The 13197-nt window shown below is 44.4% G+C and overlaps 1 protein-coding gene and 1 pseudogene across 5 annotated transcripts in view; both read left to right on the top strand.

Annotated features, from left to right (window-relative positions):
* The first annotated feature begins 5504 nt into the window (after nucleotides 1-5504).
* The window catches only part of ERCC6 (ERCC excision repair 6, chromatin remodeling factor), a 56638-nt gene continuing 48945 nt past the window's right edge, over nucleotides 5505-13197 (top strand). For 3 of the 5 annotated variants that reach the window (XM_066620987.1, XM_066620984.1, XM_066620983.1), the window contains exons 1-4: nucleotides 5889-5945; nucleotides 6910-7343; nucleotides 8678-8798; nucleotides 10153-10258. In XM_066620987.1, coding sequence (XP_066477084.1) covers nucleotides 5895-5945; nucleotides 6910-7343; nucleotides 8678-8798; nucleotides 10153-10258 — 712 coding nt within the window. In that variant the 5' untranslated portion in view covers nucleotides 5889-5894. Of the gene's footprint in view, nucleotides 5546-5888; nucleotides 5946-6309; nucleotides 6393-6906; nucleotides 7344-8677; nucleotides 8799-10152; nucleotides 10259-13197 lie in introns of those variants that run through there. The other 2 variants (XM_066620985.1, XM_066620986.1) reach the window with 2 other exon arrangements.
* LOC136646850 (5S ribosomal RNA) lies at nucleotides 7825-7943 on the top strand (annotated as a pseudogene).

Genomic DNA, 13197 nt, shown 5'->3' with positions numbered 1-13197 from the left:
GCTGCCCCTTCTTCAGGTTCTCTTCTTTCCCTTATCCCTCCTCTGAAGGTCTCCTACTTTGTTTCCCCCACTGAGTGGCCCCCACTCCCACCTTCCTTGTCTCCATTTTCTGGTTCTGGCTTGCTCTGTTGTATCTTGTAAGGGAACGCAGACATCCTAATGATGTCACTTTTGGGGAACAGTGATGGCCACCAGTGAAGATGAAGCTGGGGGGCTCCTTCCTTGGTGCAGGAATGGAGAGGCACTGCAGCATGCAGAGAGAAAAGGTTGGTCTTTCTTTGTATTCACTGTTATACTTGGAGAACTGCATTCCTTGGTAGAAAAGGAAAAATGGAGGCAGGATCCTGACTAGACCACCACCCATCCCATCCCATCCCATTCAAAGATTAATTGAATTTCAGTTACAGTTGTAGATGACTTCATATTCATTTTGAGACTTTCCAAGTCATGACAGATATATGCTTTTGGTTGTGAGTACAAGAATGTTTAAATGGCATTTAATTTCAGGATCTAACACAGATAGCCCACAACTCTAGAAATGAAAAAAAAAAACAAAAACATTTCAAAACAGGAGTACTTCCATACCAACTTCGCAAAGGCTTTCAAATAGCTCAGAATGGACCTACTTAGGTTAGGATCTTTTCTACAGAAAGGTATGGTATTTCAGTGTATTTTTCTAATATCTGCTGTGAACACTCTCCATTAAGGACATCTCCTGAGCAAAGCTCCTGAAATTAAATAGACACAGAAGAACAGACGAGATGTGTTCTTGTACATTTCCACAGAGCTTGCGCCGGATACGTTCCCCCTGGATTTTGATGCTTGCTGAGTTTTTACATGAACCCTCAAGCTGTTCTTGATGTTTTTGGTATCTCTTCTTTTGCCGTTCTGACATTTCTAAGACATCTCCTGCTCGGTGACACTTTAATTATTGAGAGCATCAGGGTTCTGCCAATGGAACATGCTGCCTATTCTCTGTTCACTCATTCATTAGTTTTAATTAAACCCTTTAATTTTATTTATGCTGTCACAGACTGATTAACATTTTGCCAGCACGAACCAGGAAGTCTTAAACAGCACCTTGAGAAATCTTTCTCGCTCTGTACAGAAACCTGCTGTAATAAGGTGCAGCTCTGCCGGGTTCCACAAGCAACGCTATAGAAATCACATCAGCAGTTTCTGCCACCATTTTAGTCTTTAACTGTTTCAGGACATCTTATTTCCTTCAGCGAGTATCTGGCATTGTAAAAGATGAGGGACAGTCTTCAAAGTATATTAAAGGCAAGTGGAAGTTTTAGGAGTGAGGTGTATCCGATATCCTGGATCTTCTTTTACATCAAATCCAGTAAGCAAAATATTAATAAAGCGTAATAAAAAAATTCCTTAACTGATTAGTCTAAGAGAAGCCTGATTCCCTAACAGTGAGTTGTAACAGCAACCATCAACTCTCAAAGGTATGAATTATTTTCTCACAGTTAAATGTCTCTCTTACTTTGATTTATTCACTTCATTATGCTTTCGTGGTTCTGAAAGATACTTGTTGCTTGTATTTCTGCCTCAAGAAGATTTAGATGCCTTATTGATACAGTGACCAGAACTCCCATTTCGGCCAGTGCTGCCAGGAATTAGATGCCCTCTCAAAAAAGAAATGGACCACTTGTGATATCTAATTTCATTAGGACTTCAGAGCATTTCCTAAAAACCTCACTGTGGCATGTTGACTAGCAAGAAAAACACTTAAGCATGTTTCTGATTATGGTGTGCAGTCACAGTACGTAGAATGTTTTTCATCAACCCATTCTGACACATAGGATTGAGCTGTACATCACCTAAAAGTTTATGAGAACAGGATAGCTTTCATCTGGCGGACACACACACACAAAACAGGAATGAAGATGAACGTCCTTGGAGATTTTTGAGTTTGGGAAAAGATTGTTAGGCACCTGCCTAACTGCCAAATGCAGGGGTACACAGACCTATGCTCCCCTAAATCAACAGGCAGTTTGAAATCAGAGGAGGCAGTCCTTCAGCTATCTAAGTCCAAAGCAATTCAGGGTTTTAAAAGTCAAAACCAGCACTTTGAACCAGGCCTGTAAACGCACCAGGACCAAAAGCCTGTATTCACTGAAGTGATCATATTAGAGGGCAAACTGTCTCTAACCCAACTGACAGCCCGGTCCTAAGCTTTCTGGAGCATGCTGAAGCAGCAGCACTAAAGCAGCTACCACTGTATCCAGCGGGTACTGGGAAGCCGCTGGGAGCCTCCTTATTTATTTTGCCACCAGTTATTTTGCTGGTGCAAACTTGAGAGACTCTGTGTTGGGCTTTTCAGCCCAACTCGGAGTTCAGGATATGGTGGAGCAGAGCTGATTAGGTATCACAGGAAATGGTGTTTGTAATGTAACTTTGAAGACAGGTGGACAAATCCAAAACACCATAATGGGTGGGAGGGGAGGGATTGGTTTATATTATTATGACTGACACATATAGGCACAAAATTATTTATTCTTGATGGTGGTGTGACAATAAATGAACACAACACGCTGCAGTGTGGATGTTAGTCTCCCGCTCCCACCTGGTCATTTGTTAATGGCTGTTCTCAATTTCCAGACAAAGGAAAGGAAATCTCCATGCAAAATCCACTCAGGATAACAACAAAGGTCAAGGTAGTGAGGCTACAATCCTATCCACATTTGCCTGGAAGTAAGCCCCATTGACTATAATGTGACTTACTTCTGAGTAGACATGCCTAGGATTGGGCTCTGAGCCTGCTGCCACCTTCATGTCCTCCCTTTATCCAAAGCCAGCGCTCAGTTGAATTAAAGAGCCTTTGTGCTCCTGCTCCCTTCACTGTCAAGCACACACATCTTCTGTTTTCATTCTTCGGACTGACACAGAGAGGTTGTCAGTCTTCAAGATGCTTCTAGTCCTGACTGTCGCTGTCACAGACAGACACTTCTGGCCAGGGCCTCTGAGAGGAATTTTATCAGGGGGTGCAAAGTTTCTTTTGGGCCCCTTCCCAAAGGTGGGGGGGAACAGGGGGGAGGGTGGTGACAGCTGGAATAGTCTTTGGAGTCCAGGTCTTCTGGATTTCTCAATGCAAAGCCCAGGTCTATCTGCTCACATGGCATCAGCAGCTTGATTCAGTAATATGGAAAACCAAACACACTCCCAAGTCTCTCTAAAATCTTTTAAATATAGAAAATCATTGCAAAAAAAAAGAAAAAGAAAATAGCATCATTGTGCAGTATTTAGGCTCACACTAGAATGAAAAGTGTCCTGTGTGTACCAAAACTTGCTTCTGCAGCAGCTGTGGTCCCACAGCTGTGTCCCTGAGCTCCTATACACTCCTTCTGGTAAGCAGATACACAAGCAAAGAGCTACTGTAGCAAGCCAGTTTCCTCTCAGATTTGACACTGAGTAAAGGAGTGTATGTATTCCTCGGCCCAGTGCATATGGCTTGCTGCTGCAGCTGCTACCATTCCCACCAACATCTCATCTGGATAGCGAGTCTGGGTGAGATCTGAAGATCCCAGGAAATCTCTGGGCCTCTTTTGAAATCTGTGGTGCTAACAGCCCTAAACAGATTCACTCACTTTGACCACAATGGCAGGTGTATGGAAAAACACATGGCTCAGGATATGTAACACCTGCAGTTAATGAGCACCTAGAGGCAAGGTGTTGATAAACAGAAAGCAATCAGGAACATGAAGAGAGATCCCCAATAGGGCATCAGAGTGCTGCAGAGAACTCCAAAATCAGGCAGGACTTGGGCTTGCCACATCTCTGGCCTGCTCAGTTTTAAAGAGGTAAATCCGGCCCAGAAAACCAAAGCAAAGGTGTCCAATATGCTTTGCAACACAAGGACAAAAACTGGCTGTTGTGCAACCAGCCTTCAATTTAGTTGACCCACAGGCCTCACATACAAGTACATGGAGGAAACCACAAGGGGACACATTTAAGAACATAAGAACAGCCCCGCTGGATCAGGCCATAGGCCCATCTAGTCCAACTTCCTGTATCTCACAGTGGCCCCACCAAATGCCCAGGGAGCACACCAGATAACAAGAGACCTGCATCCTGGTGCCCTCCCTTGCATCTGGCATTCTGACATAGCCCATTTCTAAAACCAGGAGGTTGCATATACACATCATGTCTTGTAACCTGTAATGGATTTTTCCTCCAGAAATTTGTCCAGTCCCCTTCTAAAGGCATCTAGGCCAGATGCCATCACCATTTCCATATGCAAGAGAGCATGCGTGCATGCGTACCCACTAGGCCCCATAAAGCTGTTGTCCAAGGTGACCTGGATGCCAACACAGAGAAGGCCCTGTCTGCCGGCAAACATGCAGACGAGGGAAATGATTATGTTATGCCTGGCATTGATTTTGCTGCAGTTGCTGTTATTGATCAGTTGTTATTTATTCTGCAATTTGACTGCGGGTGTCTTAATGCTGCGACGGCTAAGATACTTGTTTTCATGCATCACAATACAGTATAAACACAATTTTGGGCGCAATCCGAACCCCTTCTGTCAGTGCTTTCCAGCAGTAAGGGCAATGCAGCTCTGAGGGAAGGGAACAAACATTCCCTTACTTTGAGGAGGCCTCCGTGAGTGACATCCAACTGCAGGATGCAGCACACGTCCCATTGGCACCGCTATGCCAGTGCTGGAAAGTACAGACATAAGGGGTTAGGATTGCGGCCTTAAAATGACAGAAGGCTGGCCATAGCCTGCTCCCTCCCTGGGGCAGGGTTGGCCCATCCATGAGGCCAACTGAAACAGTTGCCTCAGGCAGCAGGTTGGTGGGGAATGCTCAGCTCTGCCTCCACTGCTCCTCCTCCCACTCCCTGGGTGGGGAGGAGGGATGGAGGGAAGGATGGATGGGGAGGGGTGTGGATGGATGAATGGGGAAGATGGATGACTGAATCATGCCAGTGGCTGAAGGTGCCTGCTTTGCAGGGGAAATGCGAGGGACCAGGTCTCGTCAGGGTCTGCTCGGTGTCGGCCCCTTCTCCCTCCTTCCTTCCGCAGCCGCCAGCCCCGGGACTGGGGGGGACCAGGGGGCAAAAGGGGCACTGCGGGCGCCTCGGGGTGCCGCAGCTTGGGATCATACTTTCCTGGGAGTAAGCCATTGACTAGAATGGGACAGACCTCTGAGTAGACGTGCCTAGGATTGGGCCCTTCAACCCTAGCCACACTTTCCTGGGAGGAAGCCCCATTGACTAAAATGGGACTGACTTCTGAGTAGACAGGCATAGGCTGGAGCTCTTAGGACTCAGAAGGCGACCAGGCTGGGGGGGGGGGCAGGACCAGGAAGGACCAACCAATGCCACGGGACTGTAAGGACTGGAGACCAGCTGGGTGGGAGGTGCTAGACCAGAAGGCCATGGGGCGGCATGGCCCCTCCTGGAAGCTCGTCCGTGACTCTAGCCTCTTCCTAGGTCTAGGTGTAGCTCTGCTCGCGCGCGCGCAGGTGCGCGTGCCTTCTCCGGCTGGACGTGCAGAGCTGTCGCGGTTGCCGCGCTGGACTTCCGGGAGGAGGTAGAACAGGAGCGCCGGTGCAGGGGGGTCCCCCGTGCGGTGGCGGTGCTGAGAGCGGGGCGGGGGCTGGTGCCTCTCCCCACCCACCCGAGCGGCCTGGGCTGCTCTTTCCCCCGCGCCCTGAGCTTTGTGTCCGGAAGTGGCCGCTTCTCTCCCGCCTCTGGGGGTGGCAGCTCCAGAGGGAGGAGGCGCATCTCCCCGGCCCTCAAGGGTGCCCTCCAGGTCCCACACTGAGGGCTGGGGCGCCTGTGGCGGGAGGGAGGGACTGCGGGTCCCTCTCAGGGGCTGGGCTGCAGGAGTCTCCAGGCATCAGCCTCCATCTCCACTTCCACTGACAGGGACCCTGCAGATGGAAAATGACCTCCTGGAAGAGCAAAGGCCTGTGCCTGTCTACTCAGGAGTAAGTCCCCTTAGATTCAATGGAGCTTACTCCCAGGTAAAGTGTGGATAGGATTGTAGCCGCACAGCTCAATCCTACACATGTCTACTCAGGAGTAAGTCCCATTATGGTCAGTGGCGCCTACTAACAGCGCCACAAGGTATGGAGAAGCCAGTGGTACAAAGTATGATAAGGGTCTGAAGTTCAGCCCCTGGCGTTTCCTGGATCTTGGCAGTAAATTCAGGCTGCAATCCTATCACTCTTACCTGAGAGTAAGCCCCACTGACTATAATGCGACTTACGTCTGAGAAGACATGCATAGGGTTAGGCTCTTGGGCTACAATCCTGTCCATGCTAACCTGAGAGTAAGCCCCATTGACTACAGTGGGACTTAACTTGGTTAGATAGAATAGGCAACTTCATAAGTACAAGTCCCAACTTAGTTCAGTGATATTTCCTCCCAAACAGGTATGAGGTTACAGTTTTGACTTTTGTTTTGGTCATAATAGGATTCTACCTCAGTGTTTTTTTTTCTCATTTTTTTGTATTAAACTCTCGGCTGCCCTGGGAAACACTGAAGGAATGTAATGACCACTAACCCAGTGTCAGCTTAGTTTAATGTAGGACATTCATTGTTTCAGGCATCACCTTATATATCTATCCTCGGAGCAATCCTGTAAAACAGGTCCTGTGATAATGTCTTTTTAATCCCTGGAAACCAGGACTGTGAAATAATTGTTTGCTAGACCAGTCGGTGGAAGCTATGGTGACTGAGCAGGAGTTTCAGTTCATACTTCCAAATACGGTGCTTTTAATGCAATTTAATGGTGTTTCAGGAGATTCTGATATCCAGTTCCTAGACTTAAATCATATCTTATCTAGAGGAATGGGACCAAGTGGAGCTACTCCTTGAAATTTGTTGTGATTTTCTCACTCCAGTCACAAAGCTTGAAATGTTAAAACACTCTTTTTTGTGTTTAAGCAGAGGATGTCTGCCGAAAAACTGCCAGAAGGCAGCGCCCAAGGACTTAACTATGGTGCCAGTGGGAATGTTTTGGGTAATGCAGGACCAAAAGAGACTGAGCAAGAATGTGCTTTACCTCCCAGTGAATGTCAGATGGAAGACTGTTGGAAAACTCCTTCCTTTGAGAGCAAGCCATCCACATCATCAACCGCGGTATCTTCTGGAGTATCGAGGAAGGGACAGTCAGTACTGCTCATTGACAGGCAGCAAATTCAGTCTGTGGCCCGTGGTGCTCAGGCTGATGAACTCAAAGATCTGGAAGTTGATGTGTATGACACAGATGTATTAGAACGGGGAGTCCTGCAGCAAGTAGACAATGCAATAAACGAAGCAAATAAGGCTGTGCAAATTGCTGATGCACAAAATGAATACCAGTCTGTATTGGATGACCTGAGGTAAACTGGGTGATATCTTGGGGGTTAGATTTAGAAGCATCTTGAGAATAAGCAAACCAAGCACTCTGGTCAGCTGCTCTAACATTTGGAAATATTAGGGTGAAATTCATGGACTGTGTATGTTGGGTATCTGTTATTGAAACCAGGGGACCTACTTAAGGATGATTATAAAATAAACAGTATCTGGTTTCATTATTAAAAGCTCTGTTCTTGGCATTATAGGGTGTTGCCAGAGCATCATAGCTCCACAGAAAGGAACAGGTGACTTGTACTTTTCCTACTTGCCTACATGACCTTCCAGTGCAAGGCTCAAACTGCCAGCTATGGTGATTTAGGTCACATTTCTTGTCTACTAAAAGATCAGTAGATGTTTTGTCTTGAATTTCTATGGGATTAACTCCCATAATTTGTATTTTATTTTTTTTTAAAAAGGATGAACTTTCAGGTTGGCAGTTTTTCTGAGCATATTATAAAGTATTTGCCATATTGCTGTGTTACCCTGCATATGCCCGATCTCATCTGATCTCAAAAGCTAAGCAGGGTCAGGCCTGGTTAGTACTTGGATGGGAGACCGCCTGGGAATACCGGGTGCTGTAGGATTATACCATAGTCTTTTGAGACTGAAAGTTGCCAACCATTTTATAAAGTATTTGCATAGCATAGCATAGTCTTATTGTCTCTTCAGATTCTTTTTTAAAAACGTAAACACTGATTACTAGAGGTACACACATTGTCTTGTTTGGGTCATTGCCAGATCCATGCCTTCTCTTCTTATACTTTGATGGTCCCTGCCATTGATACACTAGCCCCAAGTATACTCCCCTATTGTTGTGAGTGTACAGTTTTTTTTAGTAGAAATAAAGGGCATTAGTTGACCACTGCAGTCTAGAGCCTACTGTTTAGTGCAGTTCAAAATAAGTTGGTAGTGACTGTTCTTAATGAGATGAAATGCATATTGCTCCCCACAATGAACTACTGGTTAGTATATGCTAAGAAATTTCCTGAATGATCACTGGGTTTTCTGGTGTAAAATGCTAGATGAGAAAACAAGAATTGAAATCAATCTAACCAAGCTGAAATTTGAATTCCATTAAGAAGGGTTTTTTCTTATATAATATCAAAACTGTTTTCTGTTATTGCAGATATGAGATTGTAAAGTTGCAAACTTCATGAACTTTTTTCAGGTATTAAAAAAACAAAAACAAAACTACTTTTGAGAAACAAGACCAGGTTTTCAGTTTGAAGCATTGTCCAGAGTTGAAAATGCTCTTGTATCCTACACTTTGATCTTCTACTTGATGTTTAATATGTCATGATTTAATTTTATATTTTAGGTCATGTATGACATCCCTGAAACAAATCACTACAATTATTGAGCAACTTACTCCTCAAGCTAGCACCAATAAAGATATTAACAGAAAACTAGATTCTGTGAAGCGACAAAAATACAACAAGGTAACTGGAAGTTACTGATTGATGTGAAATACCCTTTCAATCTTCTTTAAGTTTTTTTATGTTGAACTCAATAGAAGCATCTTTGAAGCTTATCTGAGCATCATACTTTATATCTGTAGCTTCAAGTTTCAGATGTTTTTATTTTATTTTTTTCAATTAACAGCTATGGGCAGGTTGCAGTATTATTGGAAAGGAAGCAATGCTACCTAGCCATATAGAACTTTTAAAAAGGTGTAATGATGAGACCACTATAGTGATTTTAAGCATAGAATTCCAGTACTAGTATGCATGTCAAACATACAGGATGCATACATGTCAAACAGGCAGGAGGCCTGGTCTAGAAGGTAGAGCCTCCGTTAGCCCGAAGATAACATCAGAAGGTCGCCAGTTTGAGGACACCCTGAACGGCTGAGAATGGCGAGACCTTGAAGCAGCTGACAAGCCAAGCTGAGTGATTCCACCTGCTCTTGGTGTGAGCAAGAAGCGTCTTGGCTGCCCTCCATGTGAGAGATGGATCTGCTTGTCAGTCTGTGTGGGAGAACTGGAGGCCAGACCAAACCAGGAAGATCCATTCTGAAATGTTGTTGGTTCTTGAAAGAGAGATCCTCTATGATTATAAAAATCCCCTTGAGGGATTTAGAAACGCCTGCCTATGTAAACCGCCTTGAATAAAGTCAGAGAAGTAATCCGATGAACAGAAAGGCGGTATATGAATACCGAGTTATTATTATTATTATTATGCAGGATCAAAGCCAATGAAAGCCCATTAGCTTTGAGAATATTTCCATACGTAACCTAAGATTTGCAACTTTCCCACTCTTGAAGGAAACAGATATTCAACTTCCATTGTCAGGACCCCATTAGTGTTAATCCAGATTAGTGTCACAGATGCATGATTGACAAATGTCATTGCAGCAATACTTGAGGGTTATGTAAAGAGGCATACTTGCACCTGCGTCCTGTGTGAAATACTTTTCTCCTGGAGACTTGCTGAAATCAAAGTCTGAGCATCTTGTGGGAGCAGTGTAAGAATTTTCAAAGAATTTAATAGTATGTGAGTTGCTCTAGGTTAGAGTTTATGTTCAGTGTGTTGTACTAAGCTTTTGGGATAAGCAGTATTTCTACAAACATACAAATATGTTTTGCTTACATTTATACATAAAAAATTTTAATGTACAAATTACTATAACTACCAGAAAAGTTGACATATTTTTTTCTTAAGGGACGTACTCTGGGAAAATCTTAAGGGAGCTTCAACACCCATTCATAGCAAACTACTGATGTGTCTGTTATGTCCCGGCTTTTTTTGAGAATAGAAAATTTGCTACTCAACGATGTGTACTCTTTATTCCAGGAGCAACAGCTGAAAAAAATCAAAGCAAAGCAGAAGCGACTTCAAATAATTCTTGGTGAAGAGATTTCTGGTGGATTAGATGATGCTGGATTTGAGGAAGACGGAGGTGAGCAAAGCAACGGCTTATTTGAGCCATTTTGTTATAATAATGTGATAGCTTGGTGTCTGTTTTGAGCATGTTCTTTTTCCAAATGAACATGAGTTAATTTTTTATTTCAGCGGGTTGTTTTTCTCTGAGAGATTTAGGACTGTGTTAATTTTGTGCACCTGCAGAATTGCTTATCTGATTGCCTGTATGGGAATCTTCACAAATGGAAATAAATCTCAGTTCACAAGGGATGACTGATGTTGCTAGAATCACTGGAGCATTGCTCTTAATAAATTGAAACTGTTAATCAGATTAGCTGCAAAAATGTTTTAAGTTGACAAGCACTGTGATTGAATTATATCTTGAAGTGAAATACTATCAATCAGCACTCACAATTTTTAATATGTAGAAAGAAAATTCTGTACTATAAACCACAATTAACAGTATGTTATGGGTAAAATACTATTCCCCCCCCCCACAGCTCCAAAGTTGTACCTTCCTTTTATTTGCTAAGGGTGCATTTGTATATCCAATTAAAGTGCAGAACTGCAAGTTTACAGAAATGTAGTGGGTTTTGCAAGTTTTTTCAGCAAAATCAGATAAACTTAAAAGAAAGAGGAGACGAAAAGTGGCAGGCTGTGTGGCACAGAGTCATCCATCTTGGTTGTTATTGGCTCCTCATTTCTCAAGCAGGATCTTTCCCATTTTCACTCCATGGAGCAATGGGAGGGGCACCAGGGTATGAATCTAGGTGTTCAGGTTAGACAACCCTGTGTTCTGCCTGCTTCTGGTGTCTCCCCAACCTGAGTAGCATCAGTGGAAATGCAGGACTTGTACAAGCAGATTAGGAAGTGGTGCTTCAGGGGTACTATAGAGTACAAGGGTTAATACTAAGGGCACGTTGCCTATAACTGTAGGACAGTAATTAGAAGGGCTCTCTCAAGTTCTGAGAACTAATCCCACTGCCTGTTAAAGTCAGGTATTCCTTCAATTGCGTGCTGCCTTTTTCTGTTAGAACGTTTGTCCATAAGTACCCATAATCGCACATGCATGTTTTGAAATGGGAGAGCTTGGGAAGTAGGAGTAACAGCACCTTCTTCTTCTAAATGCAGTGAGTTTGACCACCAGGCTCTGTCATATCAGATCAGCGGTCGCAGTTGGTCTCACTCTTTGTTTCAGTGTTCCTGTCTCCTCTTACGTCCCCAGAATCTTTCCATATGAAACATCAGTTTCTCTAAAGCAGTGGTTGCCAAACTCGCAACTGCTGTCCTTCAAAAAAGTGGTCCCTGTTCAGACTGGAGCTTACCGTTCTGCCCCCATGCCTCATTCATTCCCAGTAGATCTGGGTACCAGGATGCTGTGGGCAGTCGAGTCTGTTGCCCTGCGTCCCAGAATGCTATGCAACAGGACATCCAGGCAGACGCGGCTGCACAGAGTGTCCTGGTGCCCAGATCTACTGGGAATGAATGCAACATTTAGGCGGAATGGTAAGTTCTGCTCACAGAGTGGAGGGCTTTTCCAAACCCTGGATCCGGCCCCTGGGCTGGGGTTTGGAAAGCCCTGCTCTAAAGCATAAGACAAAATATGTTTGTGCATTGTACTGGAAATATTAACTGTGGACAGTGTTAGAGCTATGTGGAGATTGGCATCATCTTCTAGGTAGGAGATCTCTTCGAAATGGATTCTGCTAGCGCCTACTGTGGTCCTCGTAGACTGCAGTCCTATGCACATTTCCCTGGGAGTAAGCTCCACTGAACACAATGGGACTCCCTTCTAAATAAACATGCAATGATTGTGCTGTTAATTGGTGGGTTATAATGTTGGGTTTGCCCAAGAAAATGCTGCAGATCTTTTCCCTGTGTATCATTGACCATGGTTTGAATAGGAAAATGAATGAGAAACAGTTGTGCTGCATGGTGATTTGTGCTTTCTCTCTGCAGTTGTGGGGGAAATTGTGACTGAAGCAGTTGTGCAGTTGAAAAGAACACTGTAATAAGCAGTGTATTTATAGTTGCTGATAGAGATTATTTTAAATTATTCTATTTACATCCTGTCTTTCTCCAGCTTGGTTGGCTCAGGGAGATGCAAGTTTAGATACAACATTGTTTTCAAGTCATAAATCAGAGAGCTGTCAAATACAATTGTAATTTGCCTGGTACTCCGACCCAAGCAGGGTTGCTACAAGAGGGTACACTCTGCTGGTGGGTCCTTCATGGCCACAGGGAAAAAGGGGGTAGAAAGAAAGAGGAGATTGCGGGCCCAGCAGCCGGAATCCCCAAACAGGCCTCAGAGTTCAGCAGTGGGGAGGGGGTTACTTCACTCGTCTTCTTCTACCTCCACCTGGCTCCCTCCCTGGGCTTACCCCAGCCCCGGGGAGCAGACAAATAGCAGTCCTCAGGTAACCTATCTAGAGGCCTCCTCCACAATATCTTAACCCTCCTCCTAGGCCATCCAGCGTTACACGGAGCTATAGAGCTGGCAGAGATCCGAGTAGCCCCTTAGGGCTGGCTGGAGCGTTAGGGTAAGGGGAAAAATGTTCCCTTACCCTGAGGAGACCTTCAACCACCTCCTGTGCACCAGCACAGGTTAGGATAGGGTTGTTATTGACTGTTCTACATGAATGTCCCATCAGCAGTTGAGATTTAATATAATGGAGATCATCTCCTAAACCTCTCCAAAATTTACCTGCACTCCCACTTATTGCTTGAAATAGTCTGTTGTCACATAGCACTGGGGTCATTTTTTATTCCTGTTTCTTCTCCTGCTTCATAGTTTTTGACTTCATCATCAACTGAATCTTTTCTATGGCTCATCTGGCTGGCTCTTGAATAGGTCTCTGCATTCTTGTCAGCTTTCCTTCCTACCCTCTCTTTATTCTGTCAGAAGTGATTCTGTCAATCACTTTTTATCTCCATTCTCTGTTATTATAGCTTCTCTTCAGTTCCTTTCATTGGTTC

The sequence above is a fragment of the Tiliqua scincoides genome, chromosome 3 (genome assembly GCF_035046505.1).
Source record: "Tiliqua scincoides isolate rTilSci1 chromosome 3, rTilSci1.hap2, whole genome shotgun sequence".
Lineage (NCBI taxonomy): Eukaryota > Metazoa > Chordata > Lepidosauria > Squamata > Scincidae > Tiliqua > Tiliqua scincoides.
The sequence above is the reverse complement of the archived record's forward strand: the minus strand, read 5'-3'. Positions and strand labels throughout refer to the sequence as shown.